The 26,168-nt window shown below is 39.6% G+C and overlaps 1 protein-coding gene across 2 annotated transcripts; it reads right to left on the bottom strand.

Annotated features, from left to right (window-relative positions):
- Positions 1–325: 325 nt before the first annotated feature.
- MORF4L1 (mortality factor 4 like 1) lies at positions 326–25,786 on the bottom strand. Of its 2 annotated transcripts, XM_001927754.7 has the most exons (13): positions 25,709–25,786; positions 20,731–20,777; positions 18,820–18,887; positions 14,401–14,517; positions 10,866–10,952; positions 9,477–9,557; positions 8,336–8,361; positions 7,761–7,849; positions 5,608–5,709; positions 3,854–3,942; positions 3,181–3,353; positions 2,892–2,976; positions 326–1,094 (listed from the first exon to the last, which is right to left on the bottom strand). In XM_001927754.7, the coding sequence occupies exons 1-13, from the start codon at positions 25,746–25,748 to the stop codon at positions 1,010–1,012; spliced, it is 1,089 nt and encodes a 362-aa protein (XP_001927789.1). In that variant the 5' UTR covers positions 25,749–25,786; the 3' UTR covers positions 326–1,009. The 2 variants fall into 2 exon arrangements, with proteins under 2 accessions (XP_001927789.1, XP_001927776.1); XM_001927741.6 differs by lacking the exon at positions 14,401–14,517.
- Positions 25,787–26,168: the final 382 nt, after the last annotated feature.

Here is a 26,168-nt window from a genome sequence, read left to right as displayed (position 1 = left end):
GATTTTAGGCATTGTGAAAGTTGATAAACACCTCAAAGTAAAGAGCAGAACGCTAGCTGTCACACAGGTAAAAATTCCCTCAGTGCTCAAAGTTAGTAATTGTCTACGAATAGTAGAGAAAGTCTTATGAACCTCTCTTTTAGCCGGAACACAAGAGGGTAAACTACCAAAGCTGCTGTGGATTGAAGGTAGATGATGAAGCCAAAGTTCTCGTTCCATAAAGTCCAGACAAGAAAATCACTCACCTGAAAAAATCACTGTCTAAATCAAAGGAATTACACAATATCCCAAGGTTTTGTAATGCATCCACACAAGCACACTGCTCTTTGAAATTTAAAGAAAAAAATTTATTGAAGATTTGAAAAACAATTTCTAAAAGATTGACTTTTCCAGAAAACTGTAGCTACACAATGCATTGCGTCTATTATGTTAAAACGTGCATTAGACACAAATACAAAAACCAGGAAACAAGCCACCATCCTTCAACCATCTGAGCAAAGATAAATGCCTAAGGAACAACATGGATGACTTGCAAAGGATGGGCTCTTTACTTTAAGCACCATAAAAAAAAAAAAAAAAAAAAAAGAGGGGAGCACAAATGGATGAGTGTGTTCAGTTATATACACTGAATTGAACCTTTGGCACTAGGAATCAGAGCATTTTGTCATATAGCATTAACACATATTATAAAAGTGCGTAGTGTCAAAGGAATAGAACCACCAGTATTCAAAAGCAGCTTTGTCAACTAAGCAATTAAACACTCTACAGTATGTCTCTCTGTTGTCTGTCATTGAATACACTGGTAGCAACTTTGAAATGAAAAAAAAAAAAAAAGGTAAAGAAAAAAGGAGTTGTAACCCCTTTTATTTTCTCTGTTTAAAATCGAACAGAAAACAAACATCAATTCTGTTATACACTAACATTTCCGAAGTACATCATTTGTACAAGAGAAAGACTAAGAAACAAAAATGTGTTTACAGAGATCCAAACATAATTGAGTATAAGCGCCTCACACAGCTTTCCGATGGTACTCAGGAGGAGCAACTTCATAATCGCTGGCACTAAACAAAGTTGCAGAGTTCTTTGCCAGGTATCTAAAAGTGAAATATTAATTAATTAATTATGAAAAAGATTCTCAATTACATACAGAATCTACAGAAAGCACCTTAAAATATACTAAAATAATCACAACCTCAAGGCAAAACCATGTAATTACAATTCAGATAAACAGGGTTATATACCAGGCAACAATGCATAAAGGGATTAAGGCCAGTTACTCCCTCATTTCAAATAAGCAAAGGAGTCACCAGAATACTCACCTGAGTGCTTGGGCTACCTTTGAGAAATAGGTGTTACCATAAAAAAATAGTATCTAGGTGTTTTCTCTAGCTCTTTGCAATCCATCCTATTAAATACAGATCCTATTAAATACAGCTTCAGAAATTTGAAGAGTATATCTCAGGTTTAAACTTGAAATTAACACCATAAAGATCAGGAGTTCCCTGCTGGCCTAGTGGTTAAGGATCTAACACTGGCACTACTGTGGCTCTTGATTACAGCTGTGGTTCAGGTTCTGTCTCTGGCCTGGGACCTTCCACATGCTGCGGGCATGCCCACCCCCCACAAATACAGTTTGCAATACAGTATGGTATTGTATGACTCCTCTTGTTACATTGTAGAGAAACATTTTCAATCTTTGGAAAAGATTTGCAAAAGTACTGATCATAACAGTTATTTCCTGGGCATGATATTACGATATTGGGAGAGGAGTTTTCTGTTTCTACTTTAAGTTCTGTTTGAATTTTCTTGAAATGACACTATGTATTTTACAGTAATTTTAAAACCAACAGGAGCCTGGGAATCTAAATAGCTTTTTAGTCTTCACTCTACCAACAACAAATAAATAGCCTCTCTTGAACCGAATTTCTTTATAAAAGTGCTCTACTACTTGACATCTAAGGTCACTCTGATACTTGTCTTTTGGCTGTGCCCACAGTATACAAAACCCATCCAACAGCAATGACAGTGCCGGAGCCCTAACCCAGCTAGGCCACCAGAAACTCCATTATTCTTATTTTGTGTGTGTACATTCAAGTTCCCAGAAGCCTAGTAACTGTCTGGTCGAAGGGTAAAACACATTTAGAATTTTTATATACACTACCAAAATACACTCCAAAAAGCTGGAGAAACCAGAATTGCCCTTTATTCCACTTTGCTAATATTTTTAATATAAACCAATCTGACAAGGGTTATTTTAATTATAATGTTAAACATAATTTGGTGGTCCTTTTACTGACATTTCCATGAATTTCCAATGTCCAACTTTTCACTGGTTTGTTCAATTTTTTATTAGTAAGAACTCTGTGTTAAAGATACCAGCCCTTTAACATATATGTAACATATATTCCCTTCATCTTTAAAAGCCTATTTTTTTCATAGAACTTAAACTTCTTACATAGTCCAATTCATCATTCATTTGTTGTATTATTTAATTTTTAGAAAGACCTTTCCCTACTACATAAAATCATCAATTATTACCCTACATTTTCCCTTTTATTACCTTAATAGTTTTAATTTTAGATTTAAATTTTGACTCACCTAGTTTGGGTATACGATATTAAGTCTGGATCTAATTCTGTTTCCTTCCAAATACTAGACAGTTGTTCTTATCACCATCTACTAAGTACTCCATCATTTCCTCCTGGCATATTGCTCTGATACACCATTCTATCATTTGTGATTTTCCCGTATGTTTTATACTTGTTCCATTAACTATCTACTCCTATACCAATATCACACTGTTTAGTTTTATTATAATATCTATAGTGTCAATCTATCACATAATAACTTTCAGTTCAGTGAACTAATTTCAAACATACTTTCAGACTTACTTTAGGAAATCGTGAAGATAATTCAGTAATAAAGCAAGGCTCTTCTCATCCAGAGGTGTATAGGCCAACATTGCTCCAATTCGTACTATTTAAACAAAAGACTTTAGTCAGAGTTACATCCATGGTAGCACTATAACAATATATCCCAATTATGGGACCACTCATTTTAGAAACTGACCTTAAGTAGATTGTTATACATTAAAGCTCAAGTTGAAATGTGATAAAATGTTAATTTATGTTACACCTGGATATAAATTAGGTAAGACATAAATATTTAAAATCCTCTTACCAAATAATCTCAGTAGATGTGGTGCTCCATACACCTGGGACATGGGCGCATCGGGGTGATCGGCGAGAATTTCAGCATACTGTGGTCTCTCAAACTTGTAGAGTAGCTGAGTGCCCAACATTACATTGAAGTATTCCTTTATCCCTGCCACAACTTCATTAACAGCATACTCCCTGATAAATGAACAAAAATATTTACTTTCAAAGCAGGTCACTGAAAAGAACTGAGCGATGAGGATGAGGTCAACCAACATGAGGACTAAAAGGAACTGAGAGATGAGGATGAGGTCAACCAACATGAGGACTAAAAGGACTAAAAGGAATTCAACCTCTACTGAACATTTTAAAAAGAGGACAAGAAACCAATTCCAAAAATAAACCAGCTGAAAGCAGACTACAGACCTCAGGCTAGGGATGGTTTTTACATTTTAAAATAGCTGTATTTTAAATGGTTCTATATGTACTTACATACAATAGCTTCAGTTTTTACCTGGAACATTTACTTACCCAGCCCTTTAAGAAAAAGTTGCCCAGCCAAAGGCCCTGTGTCAAAGCAATGAAATTCTATTTTGCTAATTTCTGATGGTACTGATTTAAAGTACGTGTTTCAGATAATTTATTTAGAAATGTCTGAAATATCCTTGGGTACACTTCAAAGACATGTATGTTCTTACTTATTATCTGTGTTTCCTCGAGACTTTTTGTAATTTGCATAATCCTCTAGAATGGAATCCACATTCTTCTTGGCAGGAAGATAAAACAGCTATGGAAACAAAAAGACACTTTAATACTAATATTTCCTTTTTTCAAAAAAAAAGAGAAAGATTACTGGAAAAGCTTTAATACAATAAAAAAATCACCTAATAGTATGACAAAACAGAAAAGGGCACTGTTCTGCACTCAAAACATGGCTAAGAAACTGGACAGCACAGCTCTAAAGACTGGTAACCAATGTGCTGGACACACTACACTATTACTATATATGGATCGTACCCATACATAAACGTACCACTGTGTTAGTACCAAGTCATCATGCACCGTATTGCATAATGTGGCAGACGCGATCTTAAGTACTTAAATATTTTCTTCACCTCACATCAATACTATGAGGTAGGGGCTCATTATTACACTAGAAACATGAAAACTAAAACATGAACAGGCCAAGTAACTTGCCCAAACTCACTGGGTGGTAGTATCAAGATAAACCTAGCAGTGTAGTTCCAGAAAATACAGTGGTAGGGGTGAGGTGGGTGTGTAGCTATCAGCATTTGGCCTTTAGTGAGACACCCTTAGAAGTCCTGTCTGCCAAAAGGGAGTCCTTGGGGTAGAGTACAGTGACAAGCAGATCTCTGCCTTCTTCCCAGGGCCCTCCAAGCCCCATGGCCTCCAGCCAGCAGGTAAGCTGGGGGGCTGAGGACAGGCTGAGGGCTGGGTCCTAAAGAGCGCCAGAGCCCTTACCGCAGCTGCTCAATAGCTGGGCCCAGGCACCACCTCCACAACCAAACTGTGTGACAGTCTTCCTGGGTAGCAGTCTGTGGGCTTGGTTACCAGTTTGCTTGGCCTAAGGAGCACAAGGGCTGGCTAGGTCCTGGGACTCTTGTTCCCTCAGTGACAACAGCTGGGCAGGGTCTGGGTACCTGGCCCAGAAGGTGCTGCTAGCTGACAGGCCTCTTCCGCCAGGCCTGGGCACTGGCGGGAGGACACTAACTGGGTGCTGGACGAATGCCTTTGGGCAGGGTAATTGGTCCGCATATGGACTCCCCTCCTCTTAGCCAGGAGCTAGCCCTTAGAGGGCCAAAGTCGATGCCTGGGACTCTGAAAAAGTAAAATGAGGAGTAATGATGTCGCTTTGCTTATGGGATTTAAGTGTTAAAAGCAGCAAGGAGGCATGGAGACAGAATTTAGTGCCTCCCCTCCCCTTTCTTATATATTACATCATTACATAGAAAGTTGCAGGGGAGTTCCTATTGTGGCCCAGCAGAAATAAATCTGACTAGTATCCATGAGGATGTGGATTTGATCCCTGGCCTAGCTCAGTGGGCCAGGGATCCGGCACTGCCATGAGCTGTGGTGTAGGTCACAGATACAGCTTGGATCCCTCGTTGCTGTGGTGTAGGCCAGCAGGTACAGCTCCTATTCGACCCCTAGCCTGGGAACTTCTCCATGCTGTAGGTGCAGCACTAAACATTAGACAAAAATTAAATTTTTTTAATTTTTAAGATTTATAAAATCATGGATTTTTATATATGTACTTTTGTTTTATTCTTCTCCAGGTCCTTTCCAATGATCAAACTGTTCAGTCCCTGAATTAAAATACATGGTTCTACCTTCAACATTCAAGTCTATACTACCTATTCTTTTAAAAAATTTCTTTTCACCCTAACAAGATCATATATATATATTCCGATCTGCGTAGTGTTCAAGTTACCTGTTTTTGCCGGGTGATTAAGTCCCAGTCATCAACAAGCCATGGTTTGAGTTCTTCAGGAATCTTTACTTTAACTTCAACTCTGTTCATGAATGTTTCCTCCTAAATAGAAAAAGAATATTAATCATCTGTCAATCTTTGCTAAGCAGCAGTGTAGGAGTTTCCTAAAGGTTTTTCTGAACCTTTAGAGGCACTGGGTATAAATGATTTATTCAAATGGGCTGCTAGAGTTTTCATTTCAAAAACAGTAAATGGGAGTTCCCATCATGGCTCAGTGGTTAACAAATCCAACTAGGAACCATGAGGTTGCAGGTTTGAACCCTGGCCTCGCTCAGTGGGTTGAGGATCTGGCGTTGCCATGAGTTGCAGTGTAGGTCGCAGATATGGCTCAGATTCTGCGTGGCTGTGGTGTAGCCTGGAGGCTACAGCTCTGATTGGACACCTAGCCTGGGAACCTTCATGTGCCGCAGGTGCAGCCCTAGAAAAGACAAACAGAACAAAAACAAAACAAAAGCAAAAACAAAACAGTAAATGAAAAAGTTCCCATTGTGGCTCAGCAGGTTAAGGACCCAACCTAGTCTCCATGAGAATGCAGATTTCTGGCCTTGCTCCATGAGTTAAGGATCTGGTGTTGCTATAAGCTGCAGCGTATGCCTCAGCTGCAGCTCCTTTTTGACCCCTGGCCTGGCAATTTCCACATGCCGCAGTTGTGGCCATAAAAAGAAAAAAGAATATAAATGAAAAGATCACAAAGCTAGCTCTTAGGAGAAAAGAAATCTTGACAGTCTATTCAATATCTTTTCAAGAAAGTAAAGGCAAGTAAATAATCCTTAGCAAATTTCCTCTTCTAAAAATGACCACTCCAAAATGATACACTTCAACTTAGTATCTTCAAATTTATTGATTTTGAAGTCATAATCTAATGACTAGCCCAAACATGACTATCTTTTTTTCCCACTTGTTAGGGCCACAACTGCAGCATATGGAAGTTCCCAGGCTAGAGGTCCAATCAGAGCTGCAGCTGCTGGCCTACGCCACAGCCACAGCAATACAGGTTCTGAGCCACATCTGCGACCTACACCACAGCTCATGGCAATGCCGTATCCTTAACCCACTGAACAAGGCCAGGGATCGAACCCACATTCTCACAGGCATTAGTCAGGTTCGTAACCCATGAACCACAATGGGAACTCCCAAACATGCCTATCTTAAATTACACCTTCAATACATAAAATTTAAATGTACAGTCTCCTAACTGGTCTTCAGTAACTGCCAAAGATGCCTAACTTTCAGAACATACTATTTTAACCTCAGCTTCAAAATATGTCAACTGGGAGTTCCCATCGTGGCACAGTGGTTAATGAATCCGACTAGGAACCACGAGGTTGTGGGTTCGATCCCTGGCCTTGCTCAGTGGGTTAATGATCCAGCGTTGCCATGAACTGTGGTGTAGGTCGATGACACAGCTTGGATCCCGAGTTACTATAGCTCTGGCATAGACCGGTGTCTACAGCTCCAATGCGACCCCTAGCCTGGGAACCTCCATATGCCGCAAGAGTGACCCAAGAAAAAAGGCAAAAAGACAAAAGACAAAAAAAAAAAGTCAACTGTATCAGATGAAAATTTTAAAAACTCTATTTTCAAGTTCGTAACTCTAGAAATTATAAATATCTTAAGTTAGAAATAAGACATTTTATTCACTTATGTAAGAATCCTAAATGATATACCCACACACACACATACAAATTGATAGACTTTCCTGGCATTTTTTGTGGGTTTATTAAATCATCTTGGGACACACTAAACCATTCAAAGTGACCTAATGAATCTATTCAGTCTTTTAACAAAGAAATCTTCAGTCTTACATGAACACAGCTTTACAACAATTCATCATTTCTCATTAAGAATGATGAGAAAGTCATCATTTCTAATAATGAATTGGGAGGCAAAATCTACCAGAACATATCTAGTGCTGCAAGTAAAATAAAGATGTATACAAATATATCCTTTATCCCCAAAGGGGGGAATTTTTAACCTGAGCAACTATGCTAGCAATGCTTTTGAGAGATTCAAAGTTCTCTATCACGTTGTAACATCAGAGACTAAAATTTCTAATAAGCTATAAATGTTCATCAACTTAAGGAAAAACTCACATTTTCAACAGTTGGATCTACTCGGGCCCTTTTCTTGCGAGGAGGCTGAGGTGTCTCACTGGTACTCCCACCTTCTCCATTTCCAGGTGCTATAAAAATTTGTGGGTAAGGGAAGTTTTTAGCTTAATAAATGAAAAACTCTTAAGGAAACTAGTTTCATGACATCCCTCTTCTGACTTTTCCATTACAGAGATGTCACTTGAATCTGAATTAAAGAATCATATCCCTGCCAAAACTAAAACTTTTATGAATAGCTCCACCACACATCTAGTACAAGGCAACATTTAATAATAGCACCATCTTACATTTGTGTTTTTAAGCTGTTATCTTCTGAGGGTCAGTCATTAAGACTAAAGAACATGAAAATATAAATGCTTAACAGGTTTCTCCATGAGAAAGAATATCAGTTAGTTCTCTACTACTATATACCTAACTCTGTAACAATTCTGTGACTCATATTTGATACCATCAATATAAGCTTACTTTAAAACTTCGTAACTTCAAAAATTTAAAAGTGAATTCAAACCGTAAATGTTATAAGGATAAAATAATTTTAACCAAGTTAATATTCTTACTTTTCTGCTTGTTCTTTTTTGTTTTCCTGAAAGAGAAGAAAGGTAAATAATTACTGCTCATAAAACTGCCTGTTTAAATTCCCAAAACCAAGAGAAATACCACCTTGTTTGCTAAGATCAGACAGCAATCTTACTTCCTGCTTATCTTATTACTGCTGAAACACAGGGACTTTAGCCAAATTTACTTTTCTCTCCATATAGTAGAAAAATAAACCATAAATACATTGGGAGAGTTCCCTTTAGGGTTGTGTTAGTTGTTTTTAAGTTTATAGCATGGTAACTTGTAGAAAAATTATTAGTGTCCCTCTCCCAACACATAAAAAGCTCCAACAGTTAAAATATTATTTTAGTAGCATCATAATTTGTTTTAGAGTTCTATGTTTCAGAACAAGCCATTACTCCATTCTTACTGGCTCAAATTCCATTTCACTTCATTTCTTCCCTAAACTATATTCCCTCCCTTACAACACCAAATACTCTGTTCTCCCATTAAAAGAACAAAGCTAATATATTGGTTACATTTTCTAATAGCAACTTAACTCACCTCTATTTATATACAGCCTAAAAGTAAACTACAAATTTTGATTTTACACATAACTATTCCTAAAATACGAAGAAAACTGTTTATAAAGCTCATGATTATGGATCATGCCTGGTGGGACCAAAACAGAACACCTGAATATTTTTACTTTTCTACAGCCTGAATACTTATAAACGTTGTTAATTACCTGGATTAATTTAATTTACAGCTTGGGGTTCATTTGACAACTCAAATTAACTTATGGTAGTTATAAACACAAAAATAGAGCCACTTGAAAATACAGGTTTTTCCCTCCTCCTCTAAGTTCCCAGGCTAGGGGTCAAATTAGAGCTATAGCTGCCAGCCTACACCACAGCCACAGCAATGCAGGATCTGAGCTGGTCTTTGACCTACACTACAGCTTACGGCATTGCTGGATCCTTAACCCACTGAGCAAGGCCAGGGAGCGAACCCGTATCTTTATGGATACCAGTCGGGTTCATTACCGCTGAGCCATGATGGGAACTCCCGTTACCAATAAACCTTAATACAAGATGATGTCTACTAAGTTTAATTTCACAAACACACAAAATAAATTTAAAAAAAGAAAGAGCTTCTTACACTTCAACGTTTTTCTGTTGCAGACCAGATGTCTTCTTTCCAGGGGCAGCCCCTCTCATCTTCCCCTCTGCATACTGCTCCCTGTAAAAATAATTTCAATAAAATCATCATAAAATGAGTATTTAGGTGGAAAAACAAACTTCAATGTCCTTATTCAATTTTTAATTCATATTCAAAATGAAGTCCCAAGCCCTACATATTTTCCGCTACAAAGTTTTTTAACAAGTTGGACAAAGAGATAATATATTTACAAAAGTCAATTCAAGAAAGGAAGAAGACTTAAAAGGGCCTGAAGGTATGACTCATCATACTTACTAAAATTAAAATAAATGCAGTAAAAGGTGACTATAATAGATTCTGATAGGACAGAAAATATCACTTGTTTTGAACTTCACTAATCCCAATGTTTTATTTGATCCCATTTCATCATTTCCATTTTCTTGACATTCACCTTAGTTTTGCAATTAAAAATAAAATCAAACAAAAAACAACTACCCCATAGACCACATAGTCTTCCAGGGTTTCTTTCTCAATGTATTTTCAGAGATTAATAACAATAGAGGAGAGTTCCAGTTGTGGCTCAGCAGTGACAAACGTAACCTGACAAGTATCCACGAAGATGCAGGTAAGATCCCTGGCCTTGCTCAGTGGGTTAAGGACCTGGCACTGCTATGAGTTGTCACAGACTCGGCTCGGATGTCGCCTTGCTGAGCTGTGGTGTAGGCCGGCAACTGCAGCCCTAATTTGACCCCTAGCCTGGGAACTTCCATATGCCAGACCAAAAAAAACAAAAAGGACAATTCCCCTCTTCCTTATTTCTTCCCCTCCCCCACCAAGTGTACCTTCCAAAGAGCCAAAGAATGCATTTGCAACTTCAGAAATTTCCAACAACGTCCTGCTCTGTCCTCTAAGGACAGACTTAAGAAATTCTTAACAGGTATACTACATTCCTTCCCCCAGGAAGGGCTTCTCCGATCACTTGAGGTCATGACATAACAGCTTACAGGAACCAAGAACCTTTTATTTTTTTTGCTTTTTAGGGCTGTGCTAGCAGCACATGGAGGTTCCCAAGCTAGGGGTCTAATCAGAGCTACAGCCACTGGCCTACGCCACAGTCACAGCCATAGCAACTCGGGATCCAAGCTGCGTCTGCGACCTATACCACAGCTCATAGCAACACTGGATCCTTAACCCACTGAGCAAGGCCAGGGACTGCACCTGCAACTTCATGGTTCCTAGTCGGATTTGTTTCCACTGCGCCACAATGGAAACTTTCCAAGAATCATTTTATCGGCAAACAGCCAACATCGTTTTTCCATTGTGGATTCTACCTCCAAAAACTAACTTACAGGCATTTCTCCTCATATTTGTGTTGCAAAATGAACTTACTGATTGGCTTTTTGAAGTTCTCGTTGTTTCTGCAGATTGGTGTCCACGTATTTGAGTACTCTGCTTTCTGGAACCCATTCATCCCAACTGAGAAAGAGAAAAGTTAAAATTTCAGTAGCTCAACAGCAAAAAAACCAACAACCCAATTGAAAAAATGGGCAAAAGACCTGAATAGACAATTCTCCAAACATATACACAGATGGCCAAGACACATGAAAAAATGCTTAACATCACTGATTATTAGAGAAATGCAAATCAAAACTACTATGAGGTACCACCTCACACCTGTTAGAATGGCCATCATTAATAAATCCACAAATAATAAATGCTGGAGAGGGTGTGGAGAAAAGGGAACCCTCCTACACTGTTGGTGAGAATGTAAATTGGTACAACCACTATGGAAAATAGTATGGAGGTACCTCAGGAAACTAAATATAGAACCACCATATGATCCAGCAATCCCACTTGGGCATACATCCAGACAAAACTTTCCTGGAAAAAGACACGTGCACCCATATGTTCACTGCAGCAATATTCACAAAACCCAAGACATGGAAGCAACCTAAATGTCCATCACCAGATGAATGGATTAAGAAAATGTGGTATATACACACAATGGAATACTACTCAGCCATTAAAAAAGAACAAAATAATGTCACTTGCAGCAACACAGATGGAACTAGAGATTCTCATACTGAGTGAAGTTAAGCCAGAAAGAGAAAGACAAGTAACATAGATATCACTTATATCTGGAATCTAATACACGGCACAAATGAACCTTTCCACAGAAAAAAAACTCATGGACTTGGAAAACAGACTTGTGGCTGCCAAGGTAGAAGAGGAGGGAATGGGATGGACTGGGAATCTGGGGTTAACAGATACAAACTATTGCATTTAGAATGGATAAGCAATGAGATCCTGCTGTATAGCACTGGGAACTATATCTAGTCACCTGTGATGGAGCATGATGGAAGATAATGAGAAAAAGAATGTATATGTGTATGTGCGACTGGGTCACTTTGCTGTTCAGTAGAAAACTGACAGAACACTGTAAACCAACTATAATGGAAAAAATAAAAATAATTTAAAAAAACAAAATATTCATTAGTATTCAGACTCTGTCCTCCAATTTCTCATTTTAAGAAATCCAAGAGGCAAGTCTTTGGATCTCTTTGAACTAATTTGCTGAACCAGCATTACAAATTCACTTTCAACTAAAGTGAAAATCTGTTCTATCAAAAGGCAATAAACGTATTCTGAAAAGCAACGTTCCAAATCTAAACTGCCAGAATCCAAAAGAGATCATTCACATTGTTCTTTAAAATAGCACAAGAGCAGGGAGTTCTTGCTGTGGTGCAGCGGAAACAAATCTGACTAGTATTCTCAAGGATGCAGGTTTGATTCAATGGGTTAAGGATCCGGCGTTGCTGTGAGCTATGGTGTAGGTCACAGACGCAGCTAGGATCTAGCTCCAATTCGACCCCTAGCCTGGGAGCTTCCCTATGCCACAACTTCGGCCCTGAAAGTCCAAAAAAAAAGCACAAGAGCAAGGCATTAGCCTAAGAGCCCCTAAGCAATTATCCTTACAGTATAAAGATATCGAAAAGAATGTTGAATTTCCTTGTGGTGCAGCAGGCTAAAGATCCAGTGCTCTTACTGCAGAAGCTCAGATTGCTGCTGTGACTTGGGTTCCATCCCTGGCCTGGGAACTTTCACATGCTGCAGGGGTGGCCAATAAATAAATAAATGAATTTTAATTTCAAAAAAATAAGGCACAGGAATCCATAATAAGCTGACTTTAAATTAAAGAACTAGGAGTTCCCATCATGGCGCAGTAGTTAACGAATCCGACTAGGAACCAGGAGGTTGCGGGTTCGGTCCCTGCCCTTGCTCAGTGGGTTAACAATCCGGCGTTGCCGTGAGCTGTGGTATAGGTTGCAGACGCGGCTCGGATCCTGCATTGCTGTGGCTCTGGCGTAGGCCGGCAGCTACAGCTCCAATTTGACCCCTAGCCTGGGAACCTCCATATGCCGTGGGAGCGGCCCAAGAAATGGCAAAAAAGACAAAAAATAAAAAAATAAATAAAAAATAAATTAAAGAACTAAAACTGGTTAACTTTGTTACAAAGTTATGTAATTCTGTGTCTTAGTTTCATTACATATAAAATGAGGAGTAACAGTACCTACCTCATAGGATCATTATGAAAATTATACATGTAAAACACTTGAAAGTTTGACACAAAAAATAAACACTCAAAGGTATGTCAGACACATGTATCTACAATACTCTAATACCACCTAGATCAACTCAGCTAAGACTGTATATTGAAGTGTTACAGGAAGTTCCCTTGTGGCACAGCAGGTTAAGGATACAGCATTGCCTCAGTTGTGGTGCAGGCTGCTAATTGCAGCCTGGGTTGGATCTGTGGCCCAGGAACTTCCACATGCTCTCCCCTCCCCCAAGTGTTAAAATAGTTATTAAACCACATCATCTTTTTTTCTTTTGTCTTTTTGCCATTTCCTGGGCTGCTCCTGCGGCACATGGAGGTTCCCAGGCTAGGGGTTGAATCGGAGCTGTAGCTGCCAGCCTACGCCAGAGCCACAGCAACACGGGACCCGAGCCGCGTCTGCAACCTACACCACAGCTCATGGCAACACCGGATCATTAACCCACTGAGCAAGGGCAGGGACCAAACCCGCAACCTCATGGTTCCTAGTCAGATTCGTTAACCACTGTTCCACAACACGGAACTCCAACCACATCATCTTAAACCTTCACTCACGAATACACCTACTTCCAACAGATAGCCACAGAATGCCTTTCTAAATAACAAAAGGTAGAACCAACCACTCTCTTAAAATATCTAGTTGCTAAAGCATTCTGTCACTTGGAAAAGCTCCTTCAGGACTTCCCACTGTGGCACAGTGGGTTAAGAACCCAAGTGCAGCGGCTTGGGTAGCTGTGGAGGTTTGGGTTCAATCCCTGGCCCAGGAATTTTTTTAGGCCTCGCCTGGGGCATGTGGCCAGGGATCTTAACTGCACCACGGCAGTGACGACACTAAATTCTTAACCTACTGAGCCACAAGGAACTTCAAAACAAGGTATTTTTAAAATATTTATTTCATTGACATATCGTTGATGTTGTTAATTTCTACTGTACAGCAGAGTGATTCAGTTACACATATATATACACATTTTTTTTCATAATCTTTTCTATTACAGCTTATCACAGGATACGGAATACAATTACCTGTACTATATAGTAGGACTTTGTTCAAAGCAAGGTCTCTGATGTGATTTTTTTTTCCAAAGGGAAAAACAAAGGCCAGGTTATTTCTTAGGGAATGCTGAACTTTTTGTGCAGATTCTTTTCTCCTGCTGATGGAGCTCCTTTATTGACACTATTAGATGTATTCTCAGTTTTTTATTTAATGACTTCCCACCTCTGACCTCTAAGATAGCCAAAAGTAGAATAAATAATAAAATGCAACCCTCAACATGATTTCCTTGAGAAAACTTTAAAACATGCATTTACCTAGAGGTCAGGAGGGGGTGGTGTACTGAGGGAGCTCCTTCAGGAACAGGAAAAAGGGCTACAATATCCTCACGTCTCTTCAAAGTTTTTTCAGAGCGCCTGGGCCTCACAGCACTTCTGATACAGACAGCATAGTACAAAGTAATCTCAGTAACTAGGTGTAGAATTTAGCTTAAACTTTATTAAGATTTATTTATAAATGGAATATTTAAATGTCTGTGTCAGTGAATTCCAATAAAGTTTTCCCCTTTTTAGGGCCACACCCGTGGTATATGGAGATTACCAGGCTAGGGGTCAAATGAGAGCTACAGCTGCTGGCCTATGCCACAGCAACGCCAGATCCAAGCTGCATCTGTGACCTACACCATAGTTCATGGCAACGCCAGATCCTTAACCACTGATCAAGGCCAGGGATCGAACCCTCAACTTCATGGTTCCTAGTCAGATTGCTTCCACTGTGCCATAACTCGAACTCCCCAATAAAGTTTTTAGAAATGTTACCTATTGTGCTTCTGAGAAAGTATATACTATTTATTGAAGTTTAAGAACATTCCAATTTGGAGATTGGGCTTTAGTTATACAATTTTCTAAAAGGAATTGAACAAAAAATGAGGATCTTACTTTTATTTATGTATCTATTTGTATTTGTTTCAATTCTAAATTAAAGGGAGCTAGCAAATTTTTATTTACCACAAAGTTCCATTTAGAATCTTGCAAATTCCAATATAAAATGCATCTAAATAATGACCTTGATCTAAAAACCACATCAATTTTAGAATTTCCTTCACATGTCAGGAGCTGAAAACCCTTGGGGAACTACAGAAAAATGAAACATCTTTTGCTCTGAGGAACATCACTATTAGGGTAGTAACTGAAGGCCAAACATTCCAAAGTTTTACATATTGCTAAAGCAAAAAAGAATTTCAGAATTTTCTAAAGGAGCTTGTCATTAACTCCCAAAGTCACAATGATCCACAGCACTTTGTACACAGCACTAACAATACACTTGCTGTGTATTTGAGTAACTCATCCTTCTTTCTATATGAGTTTATGTAAAGGCTTCTCTAAATGCTTACTAAAGATCACAATTTTCAAAATTACATGTATTTATCTACATAGTGAATCAACTACAAAAAAAACCCCCCATATCCTTGTTAATATTCCTCAATGTCTACAAAAATATTAATAAAGATCTCCAATATTTAGTGCCATTTAAAAAATTCTTTTTCCAAGGAGTAATACACAAAGTGCACCAAAAGCAAAAACAAAATACTATGCAGCTTATGGAATTCCCATTGTGACTCAGTGGGTTAAGAACACAACCAGTATCCATGAGGATACAGGTTTGATTCCTGGCTTCCTGCAGTGGGTTAAGGATCCGTTGTTGCCCCAAGCAGCAGCGTCCATCGCAGATGTAGCTGGGAAATTGCATTGCTGTGGCGATGGATGTAGGGTGGCAGCTGCAGCTTCAATCTGATCCTTAGCCTGGGAACTTTCATATGCTGCAGGTACAGCCCTAAACAGAAAACAAAAACAAAAAAACTGTGCACCCATCATTTATTTGTATCACTAGATAACAACCTAACAAAAAAGTTTATTTTCAAGCAGTACTCTCAGAAAATACAAGCATTTTACATCAAGTATTTCCACAATCTCTTTCTTTTTTGTCTTTTTAGGGCCACACCCGAGGCATATGGAGGTTGCCAGGCTAGGGGTCAAATTGGAACTGTAGCTGCTGGCCTACGTCACAGCAACACGGGATCTGAGCTGCATCTGGGACCTACCCCACAGCTCAAGGCAATGCCAGATCCTTAACCCACTGAGCAAGGTCAGGGATCCAACCTGCGTCCTCATGGATGCTAGTCAGATTGTTTCCACTGAGCCACAACATGAACTTCTCCACAATTTCTTATAAGCTACAAAAGCCACTTAATTTCCAGTCTTTCTGCCACACTCCTTGTCATGTGAAAGTTCCCAAACTGCAGTGACAATGCCAGATCCTTAACTTGCTGCGCCACAATGGAACTTTTAAGCTCCAGTCTTTAAGCTACTTTAATATCTACATGTAATTTTATAGATAATATTACACATGAAAGAGTTAAGCACAAAACTGTGACTGCAGCTATTAACATGAAATCCTAAAAGAGTTAAGTGTATATGGGGGGGGGAGCGCAAACCTATGCCATGAATTTGATAACTTGTTTTCCTTTAATTTCCTGGATAGACTCTAACTTTCCCATACATGATATGCAGAAATACAACATTCTATCTCCTATAGAGAACTGGTATTCTCATTATATCTTAATATACTCTCAACTTTACCAGACATTAATAGAATATTGACGTATGATATAATTCTAATAAAATATTGAAAGTTTTTAACATTTCATTTTTTTAATAGGGGAAAAAAACCTATGAAATACACCAAAGAGCAACTTTCCTGGATATAAGAATCAATTTAACATTAATCCTGAAATCCCATTTAAAAATCACAGATAAGTTTACTTTTATGAGACCAAAAGATTAAAAAGCCCATGGGATTGCAGTTCCCGCTGTGGTACAACGGGATCAGAAATGTCTTGGGGGCACTGGGACACAGGTTCGACCCCCCAGCCCGGCAGGGTGGGTTGGGGATCTGGTTTGCCACAGCTGCCAGGGTTGCAACTGCAGCTCGGATCTGATCGATCACCAGTGAACTCCAGATGCCACGAGGTGGCCAAAAAATAAAAAGGAGTTCCCGTCGTGGCGCAGTGGTTAACAAATCCGACTAGGAACCATGAGGTTGCGGGTGCAGTCCCTGCCCTTGCTCAGTGGGTTAACGATCCGGTGTTGCCATGAGCTGTGGTGTAGGTTGCAGACGCGGTTCGGGTCCCGCATTGCTGTGGCTCTGGCGTAGGCTGGCAGCTACAGCTCCGATTAGACCCCTAGCCTGGGAACCTCCATATGCTGTGGGAGCGGCCCAAGAAATAGCAAAAAAACAAAAAAATAAAAATAAAAATAAACAAATAAATGCCCGTGGGAGTCACTTTTTGAGTTACTCTATCACCTTCTTATCATTGTCAGAAATATTTTAATTATCATTAACTGAGAAAATAAATCTTAAGTTGTGGAATGTACTTTTACACATTTTAGATCTCCACATTTCTACAATTATACTAATGGAAGAAAAGGTAAAGGTCTGATAGTCCTTCTTAGCTAAAACCATTTTGTGAAAAAAATTTCTAATAAAACTGGGTTGGTCACTTGGCTAGGGGACTGTATGAAAGACAGCTAACGTCACAGGGTCAGTAAATGTCCTTCCAAAGCACGATACTCATCAGGTCAGACAGCCTTGCTCACGTGGAGAGCCAGGTAACAGAGAATGGCTAAGGTAACACAAAGCTTCAAATTTAAAAGCTGCTAGAAAACTCAAGAACTATACTTTCAGACAGTGCTATCTTTGAAGGACAAAACACCTTTAACAAAAGTAATTAAAGACCTCTCATAGTAAAATTACAGACTACTCAATTACAAGCACCAAAAATGAGTAATTATCAGATGTGTATTTGTGGGCCCCAAGAAGAAAGAACCATCACTGATAAGGAGATTCCCTGGCTGGATATTCCAGAACACGTTCAATCTATATCCACTGTCCACTCCCAACATCATCAATGTATCACTGCTTAAAAAAAAAGTTTAACTCTTTAGGGTAAAAAATCAGGTTCTATAACTTTCTATACCTACATTAAACCACACACTATAAAAGCGAATCACACGAATTCACTCTCTATTAGCCTTTAATTACGCTTCTAAAGCTCAGAAAAGTTGGTCAATACTTCCAAATCAATTTTTTTTTTTAATGGCCACACTCACAGCATACGCAAGATGCCAGGCCAGGAACTGAATCCTAGCTACAGCTGCAACCTATGCCACAGCTGCAGCAACGCAGGATCCTTTAACCCACTGTACAGGGCTGGAGATGGAAGGCCTCTGCAGCAACCAGAGCTGCTGCAGTCAGATTCTTAACCTACCGCACCACAGTGGGAATTCCAATCAATCTTTTATTTTTTTCCCTTTCCATGTAGAAATTCCCAACTGGTTTTGGGTATAACTGCTTGAAATAACATACGGAGTCACTAGACTGTGTTAAGGTCAAAAACTTAAGCTGTCCTAAAAGGTACCAAAACCAGAAAATAGTTGGGCTAATGATTATTAGACATTACACCAGAATGCAAGAAATACTCCAAAAAATGTAAAGTAAAATGGCTGCATACCCCAATTTCTATTACATTTTCATCGTACTACAAATGATTCATCCTGCTTGAACATATATTTACACCACATCTGGTGGAGAATTAAGAAGCATATGCTTTTATCAGTCTATGCTACAAAACTACCTTGTTAATTGTAAAACATTGCCTTTAAAGATATAATACTCACTTTTTATTCCAACCACTGTAATGTATAAAGTATTTCACTTGTTTATCCTTTATGGCAACCTTTACACACTGAAATAAAAAAGAAAAAATTCTCTTAGAAATACTGAAGGAAAAAAGACTACCTAGGTAATTTTTGGTGTATCCAATCTTTCAAAGACACGATCTACACTTAAATGCTTTGGTGGCCAAAATGAACAAAATTAAGATGTGTCTCTTTTAAAAATTATATTATTTAAGCTTTTAGACTATTTAAGTATTCACATTTCTAATACTGCCAAATAGTCAAAAAATGTGTTGAAGTCGGTCCAACAAAGCTGAAGAACCATAAGCATAAACTGTCACCCTAAACCTTAAATCAAGAGGCTAAATAACCCAAGAACAGCTAATGAAAGCTGTATGATTTCTGCCTTTCACCACCTGGCCAAAGGCTGTTGTTTCAAAAACAAATTCAGCTAAAGACAAATATTTACACCACATTATTTAAAAATATTAGTCTATGCAAAGCAATAAGCTGTTTTGCTAGATTATCAGCAACTAGCAAAGTGACAGATTAAAGACATCTTGTGTTCTTAAAAGCAGCCAAAGAAATCAGATTGACTTATAGAGGAAGTCATTAACTATAACTATCTGGTTTTGGATTTAAAAGTTTTTATCAGAGGGAAACCAAGAGAACCACTTTAGTTTAAGCTATTCCAATGGCCATTTAAAATTGTTTACTTGAGCATGTTTGCTGCCAGAGGTGAAAAATCTGCCAGTTTAATAGTTTGCCAGAAGTCGTCGATACAACGAAAGTAACATTCAGGGATATAAACGATCAATAGGACCTAAAATACAAACTGTACTGGTATTCTACCATTAAGACATATACACACACAAAATTCTTGACCATCTCCATGAATACAACTTCAGCCATTTTAGAACTTCAAAAAACATACATCTATGTATTCAAAACAAGTAAAAAATAATGGCTTTTTAGTCACACTATTATTTATTTTCACAGACATAAACTATTCACCAAGAATATACACAGAAATTGCCTGGGACTGTTTAGCATACCACGTTCACTTAAAACACTATCTGTAAAAAAAAGTAGACATTTTAAATTATTGTCCTAAAAAAGTTACGAGAAACCAAATACTATAAATTTTGACTTTGTAATGCATTATCTCATTTATCTTTGGCTAAATATAAAATCAGTTTTTATTACCTGAACACAACACTGATAGAAAAGAGAAAGGGAACCCCCCAGGATTCAAACTTTGCCAGACAATCCAATAAATAAAAGTCAAATAAATGTACTCATTTTAATTTTTTTATCTTTTTAGGGCTGCACCCAAGGCATGTGGAAATTACCAGGTTAGGGGCTGAATCAGGAGCTGTAGCTGCTGGGCTAAACCACAGCAACCCCAGATCCTTAACCCACTGAGCAAGGGCAGGGATCGAACCTGCATCCTCAAGGATACCAGCCAGGTTCGTTACCTCTGAGCCACAACAGGAACTCCCTAAGTGTACTCATTTTTAATGTTAGCTTTTACCTTTAACACACTTAGCTCAGTGCTTCCTCAGCATACTATATTTGCAAATAAAGTTGACTCTGGCAGTATTTTCTCACAAGTCATGAACCAGGCAATGCTATTTTGCTCTCATAAACAATCAGATCTTTCCCCTAAAATGCTCTTTCCAACTACTGCACCTTTAGTAGTCAGTAAGATGAAGGGCAAGATGGCAGTGCTTTATTTATGTGACCTACTCTGCAAGCAGTAAGATACCTTTAAGAGAAAATGAGGAGCTATGAATCTATGGAAATCTATGAAAAAGGAAGCTCTCTTATTAAAGCTACCAACTACTGGAATCTGATTATTATCTAACCAGTAGTTTCAGTTGACTTCTCAAAAGAAAATGGGTTTCATACCTTTGCTTCATAAAGAAGAGGCCCATGAAAGCACAGCACTCGCTCACCTGTAAAAGACAAAAGTACTGGGTTAACTGTGATTTCTCTTCATATATAAGAATAGTCACATCAAAGAGAGCCATCACACTTGTACTACTCCTCAAAAATTAATTATCCATCAACATTTCAGGTCAAACTTCAATACAACAAAAATACCTTAGTATTTGATGTATAAAAAATGTAAAACATTTTATTAGAATACTGATCTACTTAAATGATCTAAGTCTACTCTAGCTACATACTGGCAGGGTTAGTTTGTTTTTCAACGTACATCTAGTTGCTCTACCTATTCTCTTTCTACTTCCAACCCCTTTACTGCTTAAACTGAGTTTTTTCTACATGAAATGAAGTATTCTACACATGAAAATTTCAAAGTACACCACTTTTCAATGTGCTGGATTGTTTTTAAGAGACCCCACTGTGTTCACTCCTTCAGTGTTCAATGATGTTCTGGGTGTTGGGGTGCTTCAATGAACAAAAAAACAGACAAGAATTCTAACCTCTACAATTTACACTCTATGTTGAACCTACCATTAAAGACTTACCAGACTAAATAAAATGTCAGGAACCAGAGTAAGATCTGGAAGACATCCCTGTTCATCAGACAAATCAGGCAGGCAATTCCTGCCAGTAGCTCAAAATATCATTTGACTGGCTAAGAAACAGACTTCTTGTACATATGGCTTCAACAGACCCAGAAGTAAAAAAAAGCCAACACGGTCAGCTCTTTTAGCTCCAAAATCACATAGCCTAGTAACTCAATTCTGAAGAGACTATATAGAGCAGTATGACTGACACGAATATGTATGTAACCAAATAGTTTTGTGGGTTTTTTTGGTTTTGCTTTGTTTGCTTTTGGGGGTCACACCCATGGCATATGGAAGTATCTAGGCTAGGGACTGAATTAGAGCTGCAGCTGCCAGCGAGGCCACAGCAACATGGGATCTGAGCCACATGTGTAACCTACATCACAGCTCATGGTAACACTGGGTCCCCAACCCAATGAGTGAGGCCTGGGATCAAACCTGCATCCTCATGGATACTAGTCAGATTCATTTCTGCTGTGCCAAGCCACAACAGGAACTTCCTGTAACTAAATAGTTTTGATAAGCAATGTCCTGCTGCATATGTATAGCACAGAGAATTACATCCAATCATTTGTGATAGAACATGATAGAAGATAATACGAGAAAAAGAATGTATACATACGCATAACTGAGTCACTGCTGTATAGCAGAAATCGACAGAACATTGTAAATCAACTATAAAAAAGGTAAATTAAAAAAGCTTTGCACAACTTACTGGACTTCATATTTTAACTATCTTCCTTAGTAATAAGAGTAACTGATGAGATATTTGGGAAGGGCACAGAGAAGGGACCAGGCTGAGGGAAACAAATGGTACAAAAGCGTAGAAGAAACATGATATAAATTACTGTGCAGTGGTCCACTCTGAGAGAAACGCTGCCAGAGGTCGCTAGGCCCACAAAGAACTTAAAGTGGAGACTAGGAACAGGGAGATCAAAGACTTCTTTCAATAGTCAGGGATAAGAACAGAAGTAAGTATGAATCAAAAGCAGTAAAAGTTCACCTAACCCCAAGTAGAAACAGTTTAAACCTACTTTCAGCATAGTGGGAGCATTAACCAGAACAGGAAATGGAGGAGGGGGGTTTCAGATCAACTCTGGCATAAGTTACAGTGGCTACAGGATATCCAAACTGATCTATCTAGGAAGCAGTTGAATACACATGTGTGGAGCTCATGAGAGAGCTAGGCTCTATATTTATAGATGGGACAAGATTTGTATTTATATTTATACTGTGGACAAGAATGACCATGGGGATACAGATAAGATATAGGGCTAATGAATAAATAGATGAGACCTCTGTCTCCAAATTTAACTCTCCAGGTACTATTTAAATGCACCTGGAAAATGGCCTTCCTCTTTACCCTCTCCTTGTGGCTGCTGCCGCCAGAGTCAAAGACAGCTGTATGGAAGCTAAGGCCCTTTAACCTCCATTCTACGTATCTGGCCCTAATATCCTGTTGAAAAATTATACAGCTTGGAGATTATGACCCAGGACAACAAATGTCTATTTTTTCATTGAAATGGAAAGACTATTAATTGGGTGCTGTCTCAGATACGATTATTATTAAAAACCTTTCTCCACTCTTAATCCTTTCTAGTATCAAGCTACAAAGGTAATTTTGTCCAAAGCCCTCAAATTCAAGTGTGATGAGATTATTACAACTCCCTATCCTCCCACTGGCTTGCTTACTGGGTATATTACTCAACACTGGGCATCAACCAGTCTTCTGACAAGCCAGAGATCTTCCGCCTGACAATGGCTAGGTGCCCAATAGTATTCTTTACCTTAAGCTTTAACATTTCAAGTGAATGAGCAAATCCAGTACCAAAACATCACTCTGCTTAAAAACTGCTTTTGTAACATTTGTTGTGCCTTCACTAAGAAAAACTTTCAAGTTTAAAGGAATTGTAATAATTCATACTTCATTATTTCTGATAATTCATACTTTCTGTGTCTTGGTATAATTCTTAGTTCTAAAAGAACATTCCTTTTTCCTTACAAGATATTCTCTGAAAATTTGTTATAAATAACTAATCATAATTTCTTAAAGATAGCTATACAACTCAACTTTGATGAGAGTAGAAAACATGTTTGGAAAGTGATGGTTAAGTGCAGAGTCTCTTAGGTAGCTTTCAAAACGTTAGATACTTGGTTCCTACTCTTCCCTAATTCATCACTATAGCAGGACATGGATTCTCCTTCACTGTTAGCCCCTCTCTCTCTAAAGCACTTCCTCCAGAATGCCATCCTTAACTGTCCCAAATATGGGTGATTTCTGCTTTGATATCCAACAGTGGGGATTAATTTTTTTCTTTCATGGACCCTTCACAAGTCTGTTAAGCCTAGAAGCCCTTCCCCAGAATTTTCCTCTAAATATGTAAAACAGTATTACAAAATTGTTCAACTGTATTGAAATAGTTATTAAAACATTTAAAATACCACATTCTATGGCAATATTAAGAGTCCTTAATGTAAACATTTAGCTGCTGATTCAATAACTACAATTCTGAAGTAATGAACAGCAAACATCTTAATGTATCTCCCACAACTGTAATGCTGGGATGTGAAAACATATAGCTAATACTATAAGTTTTTCATTTTGCTTTTTTTTTTGGGAGGGAGTCCTACATTCATAACTGAAATACTAAATTTTAGTTAAACAATAGAAAAACAACTTTTTCCCATCCAACTTTACGGATCATCTGAATTATAAACACTGACCCTAGATTAACAATCCCTGCTGCAGACAGAGAACAGACTTGTGATTGCTAAAGCGGAGAAGAAAAGGAGTGGAATGGACTGGGAGTTGGAGATTAGTAGATGCAAACTACTACATTCAGAATGGATAAGCAACGAGACCCTACTGTATAACACAGAGAACTACTGGCACTCTCTTGGGATGGACCATGATGGAAGATAATATAAAAAAGGGTGTGTGTGTGTGTGTATATATATATATGATTGGGCTACTTCGCTGTACATCAGGAATTGGCACAACACTGTAATCAACCACACTTTAGTAATTTTAAGTAAAGGTAAAAAAAATTCGCAGCTAGAAAACATGTTTTTTAAAAAAGCAATCCATAAAGTCATACAGCTTTTCAAGGTGGTGAGAAAGCAGGTACTGAGAGTCAGTTATAACAGAAACGCCCTTGGAAAAACCTTAAATATTCCATAAAGCTATAATATACTTGGGTTTTGTGCATATGATTCTAAAAGTAATTGTAACGTCCATTAATGTTTGAAAATCCCTACAACAATATTTTTGCCTACACCTCGATATCTATGGTAACTACCACATACATCTATAGTAATGGAAGGGAAATCTGAAGTGTTCTTGCATGCCTTACAGAATTTTACTTCCATTTTAGCTGTCTCCACCTCAATATAAATTAACAGAAATGTTAAATATAAATATTAAAGAGCCGTCTTCCACTGGAAGTCAGGTTCTACCGTCAACCAAGACACGTCCATCAAAAACAAAAAAAAAACTTTCCAATCACTGTTAATCAAACGTCACTGCAATGAGTCAAGCAGCTGCAGTATTTAAAAGACGACTACAAGCCAATAGGACTTATAAAGCAAAGGGATGCCTTCAAGGAACACAAAGCCGACCCAGACGCCCGCGGTTTTTCTCTTCTCCTTCTCCTGTCCCCACCCACCTCCCTGCGGAAAGCGCCGGAGAACCAGTTCGCGTACCGTGGCGGTGGAAGAAGGGGGCGCTGTATCTGCCCTAAAGCAGCGTCTGCGGCCGGGAGCCGGGGACCGAGGCGCCGGCGGCCATGATGGGGCGGCCATCTTGCAGCGGCCATTTTACAACGCAGTTCTCCCGCCCCAAGGCGCGAAGCCCACCCCACTGCAGCAGCCCGGCGGCTCCACCGAGTACGACCACCTCGGAGCTCGAGGCCTCCCGGGAGTGCCAGCTGTTGACCGCCCACGCCGCCTGGGGGCCCCGCGCCGGCGCCCGAAACCACTGCCGCTCCCTCCCCTCCCCCATGCCACATCACTTCCCCTAACGGCCGCCATGGCGCACCCATCGCCTCCCTACAATAGGCTACTTTCTCCGCGCTCGCTTCACAACAACAAACACTGCACTATGGCTTTGCCACGCAGCAGCGGATCCCTCTCCTACCCCAACGCCTGCATAATGCTTCCGCTTCACAAGGTGCTTTCTCCCCGTGACGCACCGAAATATCCTGCCGCAATGCGCTTTCCCTGCACAAAGCCTTGCCAGCCGCCTGATCCGAGCGCAGCCCTTACCACCCCCGGCCCACAAGCTTCAACTACCCCGAGCCCGCCTCCATCCCCTGCGCCGTTAGGTGCCTTTTTTCCCACGGGCTCAGACTCACCCTCCTGGAATTTAGGCTTCGGGTCCTGCTTCGGCGCCATTTATAAGTGATTCGCCGCCGCCTCCTCCTCCTTCTCCCACCACCCCCGACTACCGCCCCCTACTCTCTACCCCACCCAACTTCGCGTCAGACGCGCCGTCAGGCACCGCCAACTCTACATCCTGGGCCCGATTTGCCAGCGCCCGCAGACCTCACAGCACAGCGACCCGCGCAGCCGCCGCCCTAGCCAACGGTTGCCTGCCGCGCACGCGCCCCTGCGACCGAGCCGCCCCAGGGCACGCCGGGAGTGGTAGTTCCAAGGCAGTTGAGGCGCCACGGGATGGGGGAGGGGCGTTGGCCTTTTCCCATCCCCCACCCCCTGCTGCTCTTCCCCACCCCCACCCGGGGACTGCCTGAGGTTTTTAAAGCCGGGATTTGTTTTTGTGTGTTGCCAGGGCGAGAGGAAAGGAGGCCGTGCATC

The sequence above is a fragment of the Sus scrofa genome, chromosome 7, assembly GCF_054392235.1.
Source record: "Sus scrofa isolate SSC_HxYL_T2T_F1_AM1 chromosome 7, Sscrofa_HxYL_maternal_Yorkshire_Landrace_v2.0, whole genome shotgun sequence".
Classification (NCBI taxonomy): Eukaryota; Metazoa; Chordata; class Mammalia; order Artiodactyla; family Suidae; genus Sus; species Sus scrofa.
This window is presented reverse-complemented; position numbering and strand designations above follow the sequence as displayed.

What these genes read in the sequence shown, in the direction of transcription:
- MORF4L1 (XM_001927754.7), bottom strand. Translation starts at nt 25,748, where the DNA reads ATGGCGCCGAAGCAGGACCCGAAGCCTAAATTCCAGGAGG. An exon ending in TAATCACCCGGCAAAAACAG is followed by an intron (nt 3,943 to 5,607) that starts GTAACTTGAACA and finishes TTGTTTCCATAG; the next exon opens with CTGTTTTATCTTCCTGCCAA. An exon ending in CGAGGAAACACAGATAATAA is followed by an intron (nt 3,354 to 3,853) that starts GTAAGAACATAC and finishes TTCATTTATCAG; the next exon opens with GGAGTATGCTGTTAATGAAG.